Raw genomic sequence first — 14400 nt, 5'->3', positions numbered from 1 at the left:
AGCCTGCAGTGTGAACGTGGCCATAGACAGACCTATGATGAGGCATTCATCCAGGCAGCCAAAGACATGGCCCAGGACAATCATCTTCCCCAGGTGGAGGTCCACAGGCAAGTGGGCCAACACTCGACCCAGAAATGTCAGGTCTCCATCCTCATTCTGACTGTCATCATGTTTTCCAGACAGTGCGCCCATCTAAAGAATAAAACACCCAACTAGTGTCAAGACAACAGGGTTTATTCACATCAACTCCTAAAGCTTACCTCAAATAAAGTTCTAATTTTAATATTCAGAAATTTGGACATGCACACAGCTTCTCTCTTTATGACAAAACTTCACTCAAGATAAAATCTTATTTGTCTCTTCAATGGTTTGTAACAAAACATCTTCATCAATGGCTACTGATGGATATTGCATTTTCACTATGACCTTAATGCCTTGAAATGACCAGGTAAAAACACTGTAACCTGGATGGTTGTTCTGTAAGATTAGAATCAAAAAACAGAAAGCATACATTTCGTCCTTGTGTCCACTGCCCTACATCCCTCTCATCTAATAGACTTGACAATGTAAACACCGGTTGATGTGAAGCCCCTGTCAGAAAACTCCAGGTTCAACACTGTGACAGTTGGGTGGTCAGCTGCCAGGTTAAACACTTAACAGTCATTACAACCACACATTTCTGGATACTAATGGGTCTCTCAGAGGAGAACATTAAATCTGCAGTCTTTTCCCTGACCTCTTTGAGTTGGAGGACTGTCTTCACTATATCATCAAGGACCGGGGGTGATAGAGCAGTGGAGAGGAGGGAGCGGGGATCTCCCATGTCCAGCAGCTTCACCTTCAGCATGATGGTGGACAAGGGGGCAATCTGTGTGGAGGGAAAACAGTGCGGCATAGGTTGATCGCCAAACGCAGAAGAAAAAAAAAAGCACTGACTGTTGAACAGACAATCTTACCAGCATCTCAGGGATCATGTAATCTGGGATTTTATCTCTCCAGAACTCTTTAGTGACAAGACGGTAACAGAAGCCTTTAGATACTCGACCTGCTCTACCTGGCAGAGCAGCAAGAGAATGAGAGAGGTCAGTAATGAACACATGCACTTTGCAGCTCAAGTTCTCTGCTGTAGATGTTGTACCTTTGCGCTGGTTGCAGTTAGTTTTGGATGCCCAGGTGAGATGCAGGGACTGATAATTGGTTTCTTGATCACAGACCAAGTGACGGGCCAGGCAGAAGTCAATGACTGCGATAACAAAATCAATACAAATTTTTTTTTTTAAACCTCTATTATAAAGTTAAAAAAAAAAATCTTAAAACAATACAATTACCATATTTGACATCTGGAACAGTCACAGAACTCTCTGCGATGTTGGTGGAAAGGATGACCTGTAAAGATGAAAATATAAGTACAACAGGTAATGACAACTTAGGTGAGACAGAATTAAACAATTTTACCTTCCTGTATCCAGGGACAGGGGACCAAAACACATTATTCTGCTCCTCCAGAATCACAGTGGAGTGAAGAGGATGAACCTGCAATCTGAACAACAGATACTCATATATTGTAATGGTACATAGAGACATTTCTCACAATGAAAAAGCTAAAGTGGATTATGACTTTAAGATGCTAATCCTTACTATACAAAACTGTCTTGTCACACAAAATAAAGCCAGTGAAATACAAATACAGAAGACAACTGTTTTTTTAGATTCACAGACATATTAACCATACAAATAAATGCAAATCCTCACCTTTTGCGAACCAGCTTGTTCAGAGCCTCCTGCATGTAGCTTATTTCAGACAAACCAGGAAGGAAAACCAGCACGCTGCCTCTCTCTGTCAAAGTAGGGCTATCGTCTTTCTCAACTTTACTGCACACACACACAAATCAATACATAATGGAACAACATGAGGGCAACAGTGTGTCTGGCCTACCAGCTAAGTGTGCTAAGACACCAAGGAATCACCTGGAATCATTGCCCTCCATCTCGTCAAAGCTCTGAATGAGACAGATGGCAAGATTGTACATCTCTAACGAGATTCGAGGGTCATCTGGATCAGGCAAAGCACCCTGGTGAAGAAGCATACAAAACAGTAGACAAACTCTTTGGCTGCACAATTTAAAGAACAGCATCATCAGCATATATTTACTGTCTCATTACTGTGAATGGAAACAGGCTGTGGAGGTCATCCAGGTAAAACTCCTCAATGGCATAGGGTTTCCCCTCCACTTCAAACACATACGCTGGGCTCATCTTGCCCCGAACTGGGGTGGCAAAGTATTCAGCAAACTCTTTGCAGTTAATGGTGGCTGACATGAGGATGATCTTAGGGGGAAAAAAAAAGCTTTTATGACAGAGTTTAATTAATTCAGGAGGGAGAAAGAGGAGGAATGATTACTTTAGCAATTACCTTGACATAACGAGAGTTGGATTGAAGGAGTTTTCTCAAAACCAGTAGCAGAAAGTCTACGTCCTCAGAGCGCTCATGAATCTTAGGCAAAAGTAGAGTAGTTAAATAACTAAATCTGGACCAAAACATCATAGAAATGAATCTGGTAACTCAGCTAAAACTGTGCCTCTGCAGCAATAAAGCACATAAATTAAACCAAATAAAAAATAACTACTAAATGAATTTACAATTTAATTAAATGAGGTGGAATAACAATGGGAACTGATTTTATTTACCATTAACAAAAAAGGGACAACAATGGGACCCCCCCCAAAGAAAGAGAAAAAAAAAAAAAAATTTTTCAGGACTAGCTAAAAGATAAATGTTTATGCACCTCATCTACAAAAATGTGGGAATACTCTGTGAGACACTTGGCTGTAACCAGTTTTTGCAGCAGCACTCCTGTCGTCATGTAGATGAGTCGGGTGTGCTCAGTAGCCATCTTCTCTAATCCAACCTGAAATACAAATACACAAAGTTGCATTTATAAATCTAGACACTACCACACTGGATTTGGAACTGGCCAGTGAAGAGCTAGATGAATTGCTCTCAGGCTACAAAGGCTGTGCCATAACATCTATGTTTTGGTTTCTTTGCCATGGTCATAAATACTTTTGGCGCTTTTGTTAAGTTTTCTTGCATTACAGCACTGTGTAGACTCACTAACTACCAGAGCACATTATAACCCTGCAATCAGGTGTTATGTATTCCTTAATAACAAGTCATTTCTGCCTGCCATTTAAAACATTCTCACACAGAAATATTCCCTCCCATCCAATTCCTGTAAATAAGGTTATATTCTACTGCCACAGAATAATGAAGAGAGGCCACTGTATGCTCGTAGCTTTAGGTCTCAACTTTTACCACTGTCTTAAAAACTAATGTCTGCTGTACCAATATAACATTTCTGGTTGGTTTGGGAGAAAATCCCAGTGACCTGAGATAAAATCCATTTCTGCCCTGTGTTTGACCTCAGGGAAATACGTTCTGGTTCAGTGACCCAGCTCTGAGCACAAAAGAGTTTTCCGTTCACTGACTGCATGACTTTCATAAACCAAGACAAAAAAATATGTGATGAGAGAGATGCAATGAATGCTTCATTTACCAAGACAAAAAAATATGTGATGAGAGATGCAATGAATGCTTCATTTGCACAGCCTTAACCAAGGCATATCACCACAGTTCAATGCTCAGACAGAATAATTTAACTAATGCTACATTATTTTGCACAGATGTCAACTAAAATACAAATTTGGTGGGGTCAAAGGCCTCATGCTCGCCTGCCTTTTGCAATGTTAAGTAAAACAGATTTCATTTTGCACCAACCTGGTATCCCACCAGACTACCCAGGGTACACTTCCGCTGTGTGGCAACCCATCGAGCAATACTGATGGCCCCAATTTTGCGTGGTTGGGTGACCACAATGTTGCACGAACCATTTTTCTCATTGTAGTAATCCAGAATGTACTGTGGCAGCTGTGTGGTCTTCCCACTGCCTGTGGCTCCTTGGACAATCACTACAGAGTTGTTTTCTATGAAGGAAACCAACTGGAAGCAGAGACACACACACAATAAACACAGACATGTGCATAGTCCACAAAAAAGAATCCTCCATTTGGCCATTTATACAATATCAATGAAATAAAAATAGCTAAGTTAAATTAAAAATAAGTGTTTCAGATGGATTTGCTAAGCTGAGTTTGAAGTAGAAGTCCAGACTCCATTAAGAGAGTACAGTTTAAATGACAGCATTGCTCAAAAAATATGCATACACCATGTTTAGTCAACAGAAAATTTTACCCTGATCAATTTAAAATTTGATATACTCCTGCAGCATCATGTAACAGAGTTCATTTTGTGCAAATAGTAAAAGCTTAAAAGCAGCACCAGTATCCTGAGGACAGAATGACAATTTCAGTAAAGCTCCTAATATGACCAAAAGAGTAGGAGGAGAACGAGAGTGCACTTAAAGACCATCATGCTGTGTGTAGTACATGAACACACTTTACCTCCTTTCTGTGCTTTGCTACAGGCAACCTGGGGTACTTGTAGCTGGCAAGAGGAGGAAGAGCAGTACCTGAGGATTTAGATTAACACACGCATAAGAAAAAGAGTACAAGTATGTTGGACAATTGGGAAAAAAAAAAAAAAAAAAAAAAGCTAACAAAAAGCTGAATACTCACTCCTTGCAGATTGTTGTCTTTGGGACTCTTCATCAAAGTCTACATTCTTGGGGCTGCACTCATTAACAACCTCTAATGTGCTGGGAAAAAAAAATCCAATGATGTGTAGCAATATTCTAGAATTCATCAGTTTTCATCTCATTAGCTACATATGTTAGGAGCTGCACACATACCAGATGGAACAATACAGCAATTCTCAGAAATGGTTTTTCTAATTACTATCAATAACACCAACTATAAACATAATGACAGAGGTTATCGTTTGATTTGAATTTCAAATGCAAGTTCACAGTGGGTGAAAACACTTCATTACGTCATTTCTATCTTTGCATCAAGTCTCCGTCTCCTTTCGACTTTCCCTCTGGTCAGCTCAACCAGACCCACAACACCATCGCTGGGAGAGCATTCCCAATTGTCCCTGCCTCTGGTGCTCGATTTTAATGAAACAGTAGGCACAAACTCTGACTGTACTAAGAGGAGCTCAAATACAACACACTCACAACTTGTGCACACACATGCATTCTTGCCCTCTCTTTCTCTGCAACACACGCATTTTGTGCAAGCTACAAAGCAGCTGACTTTACAACAAAGCTGCACACAGCACAGAGGAGAGTGGGACGAAAGGAGAAGAGAGTTGACAGCTCTTACTCAGTTTGCAGTGTGCGACTAACTCTCCTGGAAAAAGTCTGCAGGACAGGAGCAGTGCTAGGGATGATAAGGAAAATACAGTAATTTCAAACACAAAGAGGAAAAATGCCTCCAATAACCAAGAGACCGAAGAAGTGATGTGCTCCTTTAATGGCATTTGACAACAGAGAGACAGTCGACAGCGAGTGAAGAAGTTTACATGGATTGACCCATGGAGACAAGGAGCTGGATGAAATACTGAGAGAAGCCCATCTTTGCTCAACTTCTGAATATCTCACAAAAGCAACAACAGTTTTTCACCTGTAAGTACAATTCTTTCTCTCAGCCAGGTGTTAAGAGTCAAATCAAATACCAGAAAAAATGTTTTGCATCCTTGCAATGTGTAGTTATACAGTTTGTGTTCAGCTTCAAAAGGAAGGCGGGAATTACGCATAGCTGTCCTTCACTGAGTTTTTCTCAAACTTAACGCAATTATAGCATCCATCTGGCAGCTTTTTGTCGGACAATCATCCTTCACTGTCAACCTTAAATCTAATTACAATAGGGCTATAAAGCAAAGATAAAATGAAAAACAAAACTGTCACAATTCTCAATGTGATCATTCAAGCTGAAAATGTGACCCTGTTTCAGTACAAGCACACATTTTTGTCTTTACCAGGAGAAACGTCCCGATACTTGATTTTCTGGTAAATCAGTCTTCCATCAACACTCATTCATTTCTCTCTGCCCTTGCAGTTTGTCACATAGTTTAATATCATATGCAGATGCAAGAGAGGAAGAGAGAAATCAGAACTTGGTTTGAAGCAACACATTCAACAAACTATAACAATATATTACAGTATATTTAAATGTTAATAAAAAAAAAAAAAAAGTACAGTTGGGAGGTCTTGGCTTCACGTTACAGAATAAACAATTTTTCTGCAGTTCTTTAGGACCATCTGCTGTGACTGCCATGCCTCTTTTCAGCTGGATGAAGTGGTTATACAAACAGGAGTGCAGGTTCAGGATGATGTGCAATCTCTGAAAGGCACAGGGGTTGTACCCAGCAGCATGTTGATCAGAGAGCTCCTGTGGCATGTGGAGGAATGGGAGAGGCTGGCAAGGGACTGGAGTGGGTGCACAGATGGGCCCATGGCACTATTGGTCTCCAATGGTTTCAGTACCCCAGGTTACAGACCCATGCATTAAAACTTGGCAGGGAGTTGAGTTTTTGTTAGACTACTGATATCGCAAGGCAGCTTTTACCTTGACAAGAAATACTGTCATGCTTTAATATCACACAGGTTTCATGAAGTGCTTGCCACCAACAATGTAAGACCCTGGGAGTTGGAATATGTCCACACAGGTTTCATGAAGTGCTTGCCACTAACGATATAAGACCCTGGGAGTTGGAATACGTTTTCAAGCAGGTTGCTTAGGGACTTCTTGCGCCAAAGGCAACATGACAACTATTTCCATCACATGTAAATAATTAGCTTGTGACAAAAATGTGAAGACATTAGGCTAAGTGGAAAATGTATTTAAACATTAGTTTAAATACATTACTAGTTTTAGTTTTTTGTCCGCCTGTTCGTTATAATCCCATAACTCTTGAGTGGTTTTCTGCAACCCTGCTTAGAAACCTCTATTAGACCGAGGAGCTGAGAATGCATCTTAAAAAAGTAAACTGTGCGGTATTCAAAGTGATGAGGACATAAGATGTGAAAAAATATGCACAACAAAATTTTGGCTTGTACATTTTCAATGTCTATTTGTGAAGGTTCATTGCTAGTTTCAAGGAAATGAACCACAGACTGATATCGCCTTCTCGTTTTTATTAAACCTAAACCATTTTAGAGATAAAACTATTTTTATATCTTTTATTGATAAAGTGCTAAAATCTAAAAAGCTATATTAAATGAAGAGAACAGAATATTAAAAGTTACTGCCATCAGAGTGCTACCGGCGGCCAAATAAAATGTTAGCTAACGAGCATATTAGCCTGAATAATTTAGTTCGACAGATAATTTCCAAATGCTAACTTGGCTCAAAAAAAAGGCAGTCGTCATAAAACTGACATTTCAGAGTTTGTGGCTTCAACAAAACAACTGACCCAAAAGTCTGGAATAATTTTCTCTAAGCAAATTAAGCACCGGGTGGGATACAAGGACGCTAGCTGGCACGAGGTTAGCTAAGTTTAAATGAACTTAACCGTTAACTTTGCCAGTTTATCTCACCTCGTCTCTTTCGATGATGGTTCATCGAGCTTTCTTTCAACCACTTCATTTGTGAGTTTGACGTTTGCAAACGTGGCTCCCGAAGTGAACCAGTCCGATATTTGTCCCACAGTAAACACTTTCTTCATATTTCAGGTCTTTGCCCGTCATCCGTCTCTTAACAGTGAACAGCTAAATAAGCCAAAAACGCGCGAGTGAGCTAGGTCGACTTTGCCACGTGTGAGGCTCTCGAACCATCTCATGTCGCCACTTAGCGGTTGGACTTAAAACTACACATCAGGAGGAAAAAAAACGTTCTATTTTCCACAGCATTACATCCTACTACATGCAGAATAAATATTCTGGAAACGTTAGATGTGTAATCTGTGTCATATCTAGTATTGGTAATTTATAAAATAATTAGGCTAAGTTAAAGGCTACTGGTTCTCAGCTTTTCATTCACCCCTATAGATCTCCCAAGACCTGGATAAAATGAAAAAAACTACATCTATGGGATTTTATCACATTTCTCAAGTTTGTATGAGTAATGAGCTCAACATTTGAAAATTTTTTTCAAACAAAAATGCTACTCTTTTTCTACATTTTCCTGTTTGAATCTGTGCTGTTGTCTCTGCTTTTATACATACACTAATCAACCATAACAATAAAATCATTGGCAGGTGAACTGAATGACAGATTATGTTGTCACAATGGAACCTGTCAGCAAGTGGGATACGTTAGGCTGCAAGTGAAAAGTCAGTTCTTGAAGTTGGTCTAATGATTTATGTGACTGGCATGGGCCAAACTGTGATGGCTAGATGACTGGGACAGAGCATCTCCAAAATGGCAGGTCTGGTGGTGTGTTCCTAGTATGCCGAGTTTGGAGACCAATCGTTCTACCTCCCTAGTGAACCTGTAACAGAGTCATGAGCACACAAAGCTCAATGATGAGTGTGGGGAGTGACGGCTAGCCTATCTGGTCCAACTCCACAGAAGAGATACTGTAACGCAAACTGATGAAAAGCTTAAGGTTAGTTAGGATAAACAGGATAAACACAGTGCATCCCAACTTGCTGTGTATGGGGCTGCAAAGCCACAGACCAATAAGTATCCATGCTGACCCCTGTCCACCAAATCAGTTAATTCAGAAATGAATCGGCACATCACATTTGTATTTGAACTGTAAAAAAATACCAAGAATATGAAATGAGACATTAAAGTCTACTAGATGTAATGTATCTTTAATTACAGTAATTCAAAAAAAGTAACGTTACAGCACCTGCTACAAGTATCCAAAAATGTATGAACACGGAAATATTCAATTTTCACAGTGAAGTTATGCAGCATCATTCTAACTTCCTGAGTTAGTCTGAGAACTGTGACTAAATGTATTAATGTACATCTAAAGCAAGACCAAGGTTGAAGCTGCACTAATGGAAGTTTCATCACAGCTGGCCTGTCCATGCAGTAGCAATGGCAGATCAATGTAAAGGTACAGTATGCCAAATCATTACTAGACATTCCCCGAATAAAAAAGGACCATTCATGAATCACATCGTCTTTCTATTTTTGGTCATTTTCCACAAATCCCATACTGATACTAAAACCAACAGTGGATTTTGTGTACTCAATGTAATGTCTATAAATTTGGTTTAGCTCATTTTTCTGGTTTGTTGACTTCCACTGATGTCTGACAACTATTAAAACATAGCATTGAGCCACAATGCTGCATTGGGTGACATGTTTATTCATCCCAAAACAATGTGAGGAACAAACAATGGAGTGACAAGCAAATGAACTAAACCAGGTTTTGGATTCAACGACATTACAGTGAGTACAGTCAGTTTCTTGTTGGTTTAAGTCTCTGTGTGAGATTTGTGGAAAATAAAAAACAGAAAGAAAAAAAAATCAAACCCATTAAAACAGAAGATCAAGTCATTAGCAGGAAGGATGTAAGTTCACCTCAATTCAAACTCTTAGAAATGATGAATTCATGTCATCTCCAGCAGAGGACATCCAGTGCTGTCTTGCATTAAGCTAATCTCTGTTCGGAGCTTTTCATTTTCCTTTAAAACAAAAGAAAAGCGCAAAGTTGATTGATGTGATGTGGCAAGATTATTCTCATGACCAAGAGAAACATCCTTTAATGAGAGCAGAACGGTTACCTCTTGAAGTTTGGTGTTGTCCTTTTTCAGCTTGACCAGATATTCAATTCTCTGTTTGTGGTTTTTATGTCCCACAAGTTTTCCATTCTCCTCTGACAGCTTAATGTTCTGCTTACGGAGAACCTCATTCTCCTGTAAAAAAGAAAATCTATTAACAATGTCAGCAAACTGATACTTGTTAGTCTGGCAGTTGCTGAGCAACATTTTTGCACATTTCACTAAGCCCGATCATTATGTATTTGAATGTCACACTGCTCAAAAAAAAAAAAAACAAAGTCCAAGGACAACATTAAATCTATTCTCAGACCTGTCTATTAATAAATATACCATTAAAGAGGTCAACTGGAATCTCTTCAGGACTCAGCAGATTTTCTTTTTTTTTTTTACTTTTCTGATTTTAAGTTTCCTCTTCTGTGTTTGTTTCATCTGTTTTTTGAAACTTGCATTGTGACTATACCCATTTGATAGTAGTACTGTAGCTTTCTTCCTCCAAGTCTTTTACCATTCTGGTTAATTTAATGAACACTGAAAGTAAAGAAACTTGAAATCTGAAACCCTGAAATCTGGAAGTTACCAAGTCACTGGTTGTGTTCAAAATCACTCCCTATATGATGTACACTAAGTAGTTGCACTGTGGGATTATTATCAAAAAGTAGTGTACATGGCATGTGCACACTATTTTTACATTCCACTGTGGAATCTTTGAGTGCACTATATAGTGGATAAATTTACACTTAGCATTCAGACACCACTTCAACATGGCAAACACACTATATAGTGCACTCTACTGTATAGTGAGTGATTTCAGACATAGCCCTCTTCACAGAGCAAAGATGTGGGACAAATAACAGGCTTATTACATTTTGTCATCTTATTGTTGTTATGCAGCCATTGCAACAACGTTTGATCGATCAACCCTAATTCAGTAACTTGAACTTTTTTGCCATCATCCTTTGTGGACCTCACACCACACCAATGTTCATGACAGTTGCCAGCAACTGTAGAAAAATAAAGTAGAAAAATAAATAAATAAAGTCCCAGTTTAACTTGTGTTTAAGATATTTTACTCAGGATTTAAGTGTTGAACAAGTGACCCATGTTGCCATCCCTGTGCTCTGACACAAGTGGAGCAAAAACATTAGATTTTAGCTTTAAGTGTCTGATGGATTCTACCATATGACTGATTCATGGAAGCAAAATTCTACAAAATGTTCTCTTTAGTGAAAGACTGCTCTTTGTTGAATCTCACCTGGAGTAGCCTCTCCTCATCCTGGATCCTCTGGTTCAGCTCTCTTAACTCTAAACAGCGGTTCCGCAGCTCAGAGGTCAGCTCCTGAACACAGGTCTGAGACTGGGCTAACATCGACTCCTGTGCCTGCAGTCTAATCCACAGAACAAAAAGACAGAGCTGCTTGTCATTAACAAAGGATTATAATAACACAAATGACAAAGTTATTCACTTGAAAAAACACATGGGTGCTTACCTTTTATGTGTATCAGACAGCTTCTCCATTATTTCGTTCTGTTAATGAATGACAAAGAAACATGTAATGACCAAAATATTCATTCAAGATACAAATATTAAGATCAGCAGAGAGATACCAACCTTCTCTGCTCTCTCCTCCTGCAGCTCTTTAAGTAAGGATTGCTTGAAGGCGTCATTCATCTCGCTGAAAATCACAAGGTCGCTTTTATTTTTACTTATGCCATGAATGACAGAGGATCTGATGCATGTTTGGGCCAGTGAATGGCCAAATGACTAGATACAGTATATTAACTCTACCCATTGTTATTCCCACTCTGTCTCTGCTTGTCGTAAAATGTGTCAAGCAAAGTCTGGATCTCCATTTGGATAATCTCTTTCTCATTCAGCTGCGTCTGAGGACAGGTAATACAAAATAACAGCAGGGATGAAATTCAAAGTCACTTAAGACATTAAGGCAACTAAAACATATGCAACTGCATTTAAATGAAAAATTCAATCCTTATTAACAAAAACCCGGAAGACCCTGGAATCTAAATATGAATGGTCAATGGTTCATTTAGCTTTTAAACAAAAAATATACATTACCCTAAGTCTTTGGATCTCCTCATTCTTGGCAGCCCTTTCTGCATTCAGCTCTGCTAAAAGAATCTCCATGGTCATCATGGAGGAGCGTCGGTTCTCCAGCTCCATCTCCTGGCTCTGTAGCACCTGGGTGAGGTCTCTGCCAAAGCTTCCTGGAGTACGAGGCGTCTTAGAAAACAGAGGAATAATTTTTAAAAAGGACTAGCACATGAAGGCATATTTAAAGAATAACTAAACCATAAAGAAGTTTTACCCGAGGTAATGATTTAGGTGTGACTGTCGGCTCAACAAGGGGTTTGAAACTTCCATTTCTGATAGTTTTCTCTACAGCTTCTTGCTGCTGTTGCACCTGTTACAAAAGGAAAGTTTTGGTAATTAGCCATTTAGCTTATGTGCTATCCTTTACCATATTGATTATTTGTTTGCTCCAAGTTGAGGTGATAAAAAAAACTTCACCTTCAGCTGTAGATTCTGTATCATGACATCCTTCTGGGCTGTTTGCTCCTGAGATGCTTGGAGAAGGCTGCTCTGCTCATCTAAGACCTTAGTGAGCCTCTCAACTTCCTCATTGGTGTAAGCAAGCTCTTCTTGCAACACTTCGACCTAAAGACAGACACTCACAGTTTGTAAGTCAGTTGTTTAGCAAAATTGTTGCTACCTACAAAACTAAGGGGTCATAACATGCCCACAATGGTCCTCGATATGATCAATCTTACCTCTATCTTGTTGGATGCTGCTATTCTGGCAACAGTTTCTTTCAGGTTGCAGATTTCTAGCTGTATCTTGGAGTTTTGCTCCCTGATATCCTCCCTTTCAAGGCAGGCAGCATGGTACTTGGCCTGGAGGAGGAATGACAATTATTAACATGCCCTGACTGGTTCAAACATGAATATGATTTGGTAGAACAAAGAAATAGTTAACTACATCAGAAAATAATTAAATTACAAATAGACAAGGTAGAAATTAACTACATCAGCAAACAATTAAATTACAAACAGACAAGGGGGAAATAGGAGGAAGAGTAAATTACTGTGATATCTTTGATATCTCCCGATAGGTGGATAATGGTCTGATCCTTCTGGCTCAGCTCAGCGCGGAGCTCTCTGGTTTGGTTAATCAGATCTAGAACAACATCCTGTCAAAATACAGAGGTGTGATTCAGCAGGGCAGCAGACATACTGACACTCTATTTGAGGAAATAAGTAATGGGGGAGAATAATTCAGTCGGGCTTACTTTGTCCTGTTCAATCTTCTGCTCCCCGGTCTTTATCACTTCATTGGCAGAGGTCAAACGTTGCTCAAGATCAACAAGTTTGGACATCTGCAAATAATAATGGGTGAACCAAGTTTAATGACTGAGCTAAAGTTGCTGTTATGCCAAACAGTCATCATTTACAGATGTGACTACTGATTACTGACCTGCTGGTGATTTTGTGCTGCCAGGTCTGACACTTGTCTTCTGAACTGTGCATTTTGCTCCATAGTTTCAACAAGTTCTCTTAAAAACACACACCGGAGTTGCTTGTGTCAGAATAAAAACATTTTAAATGTTTAAAACTAGAAAATTCATAAAAAGGACAATATTTCAGAGAGACTGTGCAAAACTCACTTTGATGTGCTTTCTTTGTTTTCTCTCAACTGAGAGATCAGGGTGCTTGTATGTTCTTGTTCAGTCTGCAGAGACATATTCAATTCCTACCATGAAAATAGAATACGAATGTAAATTAAAGACAGTTAAATCATGAAAAACTTCATTTTAAAGTTAAAAATGGCCATAGTTACAGTGGTCCTGAGGTGCAAAACACACTTCACAAACACAACAAAAGGCACACAGCCTTTCAAAAACCAAAAGAAGCACAAAGCGAATATAACCACAAGTCAATATATCATTGTATCTTGTTGAAGAGTAGCCACTCCTTGTCAGTTCTGCATTTTCAAGTGTGTTGCCAGGGTTCAAGCATTCTGAACCTGTTGTATTACCAAGAATGACATATCAGCATCCTTCATTTAAATGCCTGTTTATTAATACAACATGGCCTTCCATTCTTTCAAACTTAGTAGAATCAACATCCACAGGTGGCAGTTTACTTCCGTATAATATCACTGATCTTGAACAGATCTGGGTTTTATCAAGTCATGAGCAAAAAGTATTATCCTCAGCTTCCTGTAATCTGACATGGCTGTTTTCTTTTGTAAAGTGTTGTTTTCTGAAATGTTACTGGAGTTTGCACCTTAAAGCCAAGGTTCATAGCTGGGTTCACTAACCATGAGCTGTGCCTTCAGTTCATCAATCTCTTGCTGCCTGTTCTGCAGTTGCTGCCTTGCCTGATCGACTTCAAACTTGGCCTCAGCTTGCAGCTGGTCAAAGGAATCCTGCAGTGTCCGATGCTGCTCCAGTAGCTGCTCATACTCAAGCCTGAAATGATGACATGGTATATGCAGGCACATAAACACATCAGATTGAGCATGACAGTGCAGTGTACAGTATGTATTAAACCTCTGCTTACTGGACTTTGTCAAGTTGGAGCTGTGTGCTGATCAGACTTTTGGAGAGCTGGTCAATCTCTCCCTGCTGCTTGCTCTGACTACCTCTGAGCTCGTTCTTAAGAGAGGCCAGCTCTTTATCAGACGACTGCAGCAACAGACGTAGGTCACGGATCTCACTCCTCAGAACTGAAAGGCGGGGAAG

The 14400-nt window shown here is 39.5% G+C and overlaps 2 protein-coding genes across 4 annotated transcripts in view; both read right to left on the bottom strand.

Moving 5' to 3' along the window:
• The window catches only part of tdrd9 (tudor domain containing 9), a 16527-nt gene extending 8785 nt beyond the window's left edge, over window positions 1–7742 (bottom strand). The window contains exons 1-16 of one of the 2 annotated variants that reach the window (XM_020591086.1): window positions 7500–7742; window positions 5284–5340; window positions 4636–4715; window positions 4462–4529; window positions 3779–4000; window positions 2787–2909; window positions 2414–2494; window positions 2164–2328; window positions 1969–2072; window positions 1753–1872; window positions 1456–1540; window positions 1329–1386; window positions 1139–1243; window positions 957–1054; window positions 737–868; window positions 33–192 (exon numbers count right to left, since the gene is read on the bottom strand). In XM_020591086.1, the coding sequence (XP_020446742.1) occupies window positions 33–192; window positions 737–868; window positions 957–1054; window positions 1139–1243; window positions 1329–1386; window positions 1456–1540; window positions 1753–1872; window positions 1969–2072; window positions 2164–2328; window positions 2414–2494; window positions 2787–2909; window positions 3779–4000; window positions 4462–4529; window positions 4636–4715; window positions 5284–5340; window positions 7500–7627 (1786 nt within the window). In that variant the 5' untranslated portion in view covers window positions 7628–7742. The remainder of the gene's footprint in view (window positions 1–32; window positions 193–736; window positions 869–956; window positions 1055–1138; window positions 1244–1328; window positions 1387–1455; window positions 1541–1752; window positions 1873–1968; window positions 2073–2163; window positions 2329–2413; window positions 2495–2786; window positions 2910–3778; window positions 4001–4461; window positions 4530–4635; window positions 4716–5283; window positions 5341–7499) is intronic. The other variant, XM_020591087.1, reaches the window with a different exon arrangement.
• A 961-nt stretch (window positions 7743–8703) lies between these two features.
• Window positions 8704–14400, bottom strand: part of kif15 (kinesin family member 15) — a 12086-nt gene continuing 6389 nt past the window's right edge. For both annotated transcript variants that reach the window (XM_020591162.1, XM_020591163.1), the window contains exons 20-35: window positions 14219–14384; window positions 13977–14127; window positions 13321–13406; window positions 13131–13209; window positions 12946–13032; window positions 12742–12846; window positions 12428–12550; window positions 12168–12314; window positions 11965–12060; window positions 11715–11879; window positions 11427–11521; window positions 11250–11313; window positions 11128–11165; window positions 10893–11025; window positions 9644–9775; window positions 8704–9544 (exon numbers count right to left, since the gene is read on the bottom strand). In XM_020591162.1, coding sequence (XP_020446818.1) covers window positions 9470–9544; window positions 9644–9775; window positions 10893–11025; window positions 11128–11165; window positions 11250–11313; window positions 11427–11521; window positions 11715–11879; window positions 11965–12060; window positions 12168–12314; window positions 12428–12550; window positions 12742–12846; window positions 12946–13032; window positions 13131–13209; window positions 13321–13406; window positions 13977–14127; window positions 14219–14384 — 1742 coding nt within the window. In that variant the 3' untranslated portion in view covers window positions 8704–9469. The remainder of the gene's footprint in view (window positions 9545–9643; window positions 9776–10892; window positions 11026–11127; window positions 11166–11249; window positions 11314–11426; window positions 11522–11714; window positions 11880–11964; window positions 12061–12167; window positions 12315–12427; window positions 12551–12741; window positions 12847–12945; window positions 13033–13130; window positions 13210–13320; window positions 13407–13976; window positions 14128–14218; window positions 14385–14400) is intronic.

The sequence above is a fragment of the Monopterus albus genome, unplaced genomic scaffold (assembly GCF_001952655.1).
Source record: "Monopterus albus unplaced genomic scaffold, M_albus_1.0 scaffold13.1, whole genome shotgun sequence".
Taxonomy (NCBI): Eukaryota; Metazoa; Chordata; class Actinopteri; order Synbranchiformes; family Synbranchidae; genus Monopterus; species Monopterus albus.
The sequence above is the reverse complement of the archived record's forward strand: the minus strand, read 5'-3'. Positions and strand labels throughout refer to the sequence as shown.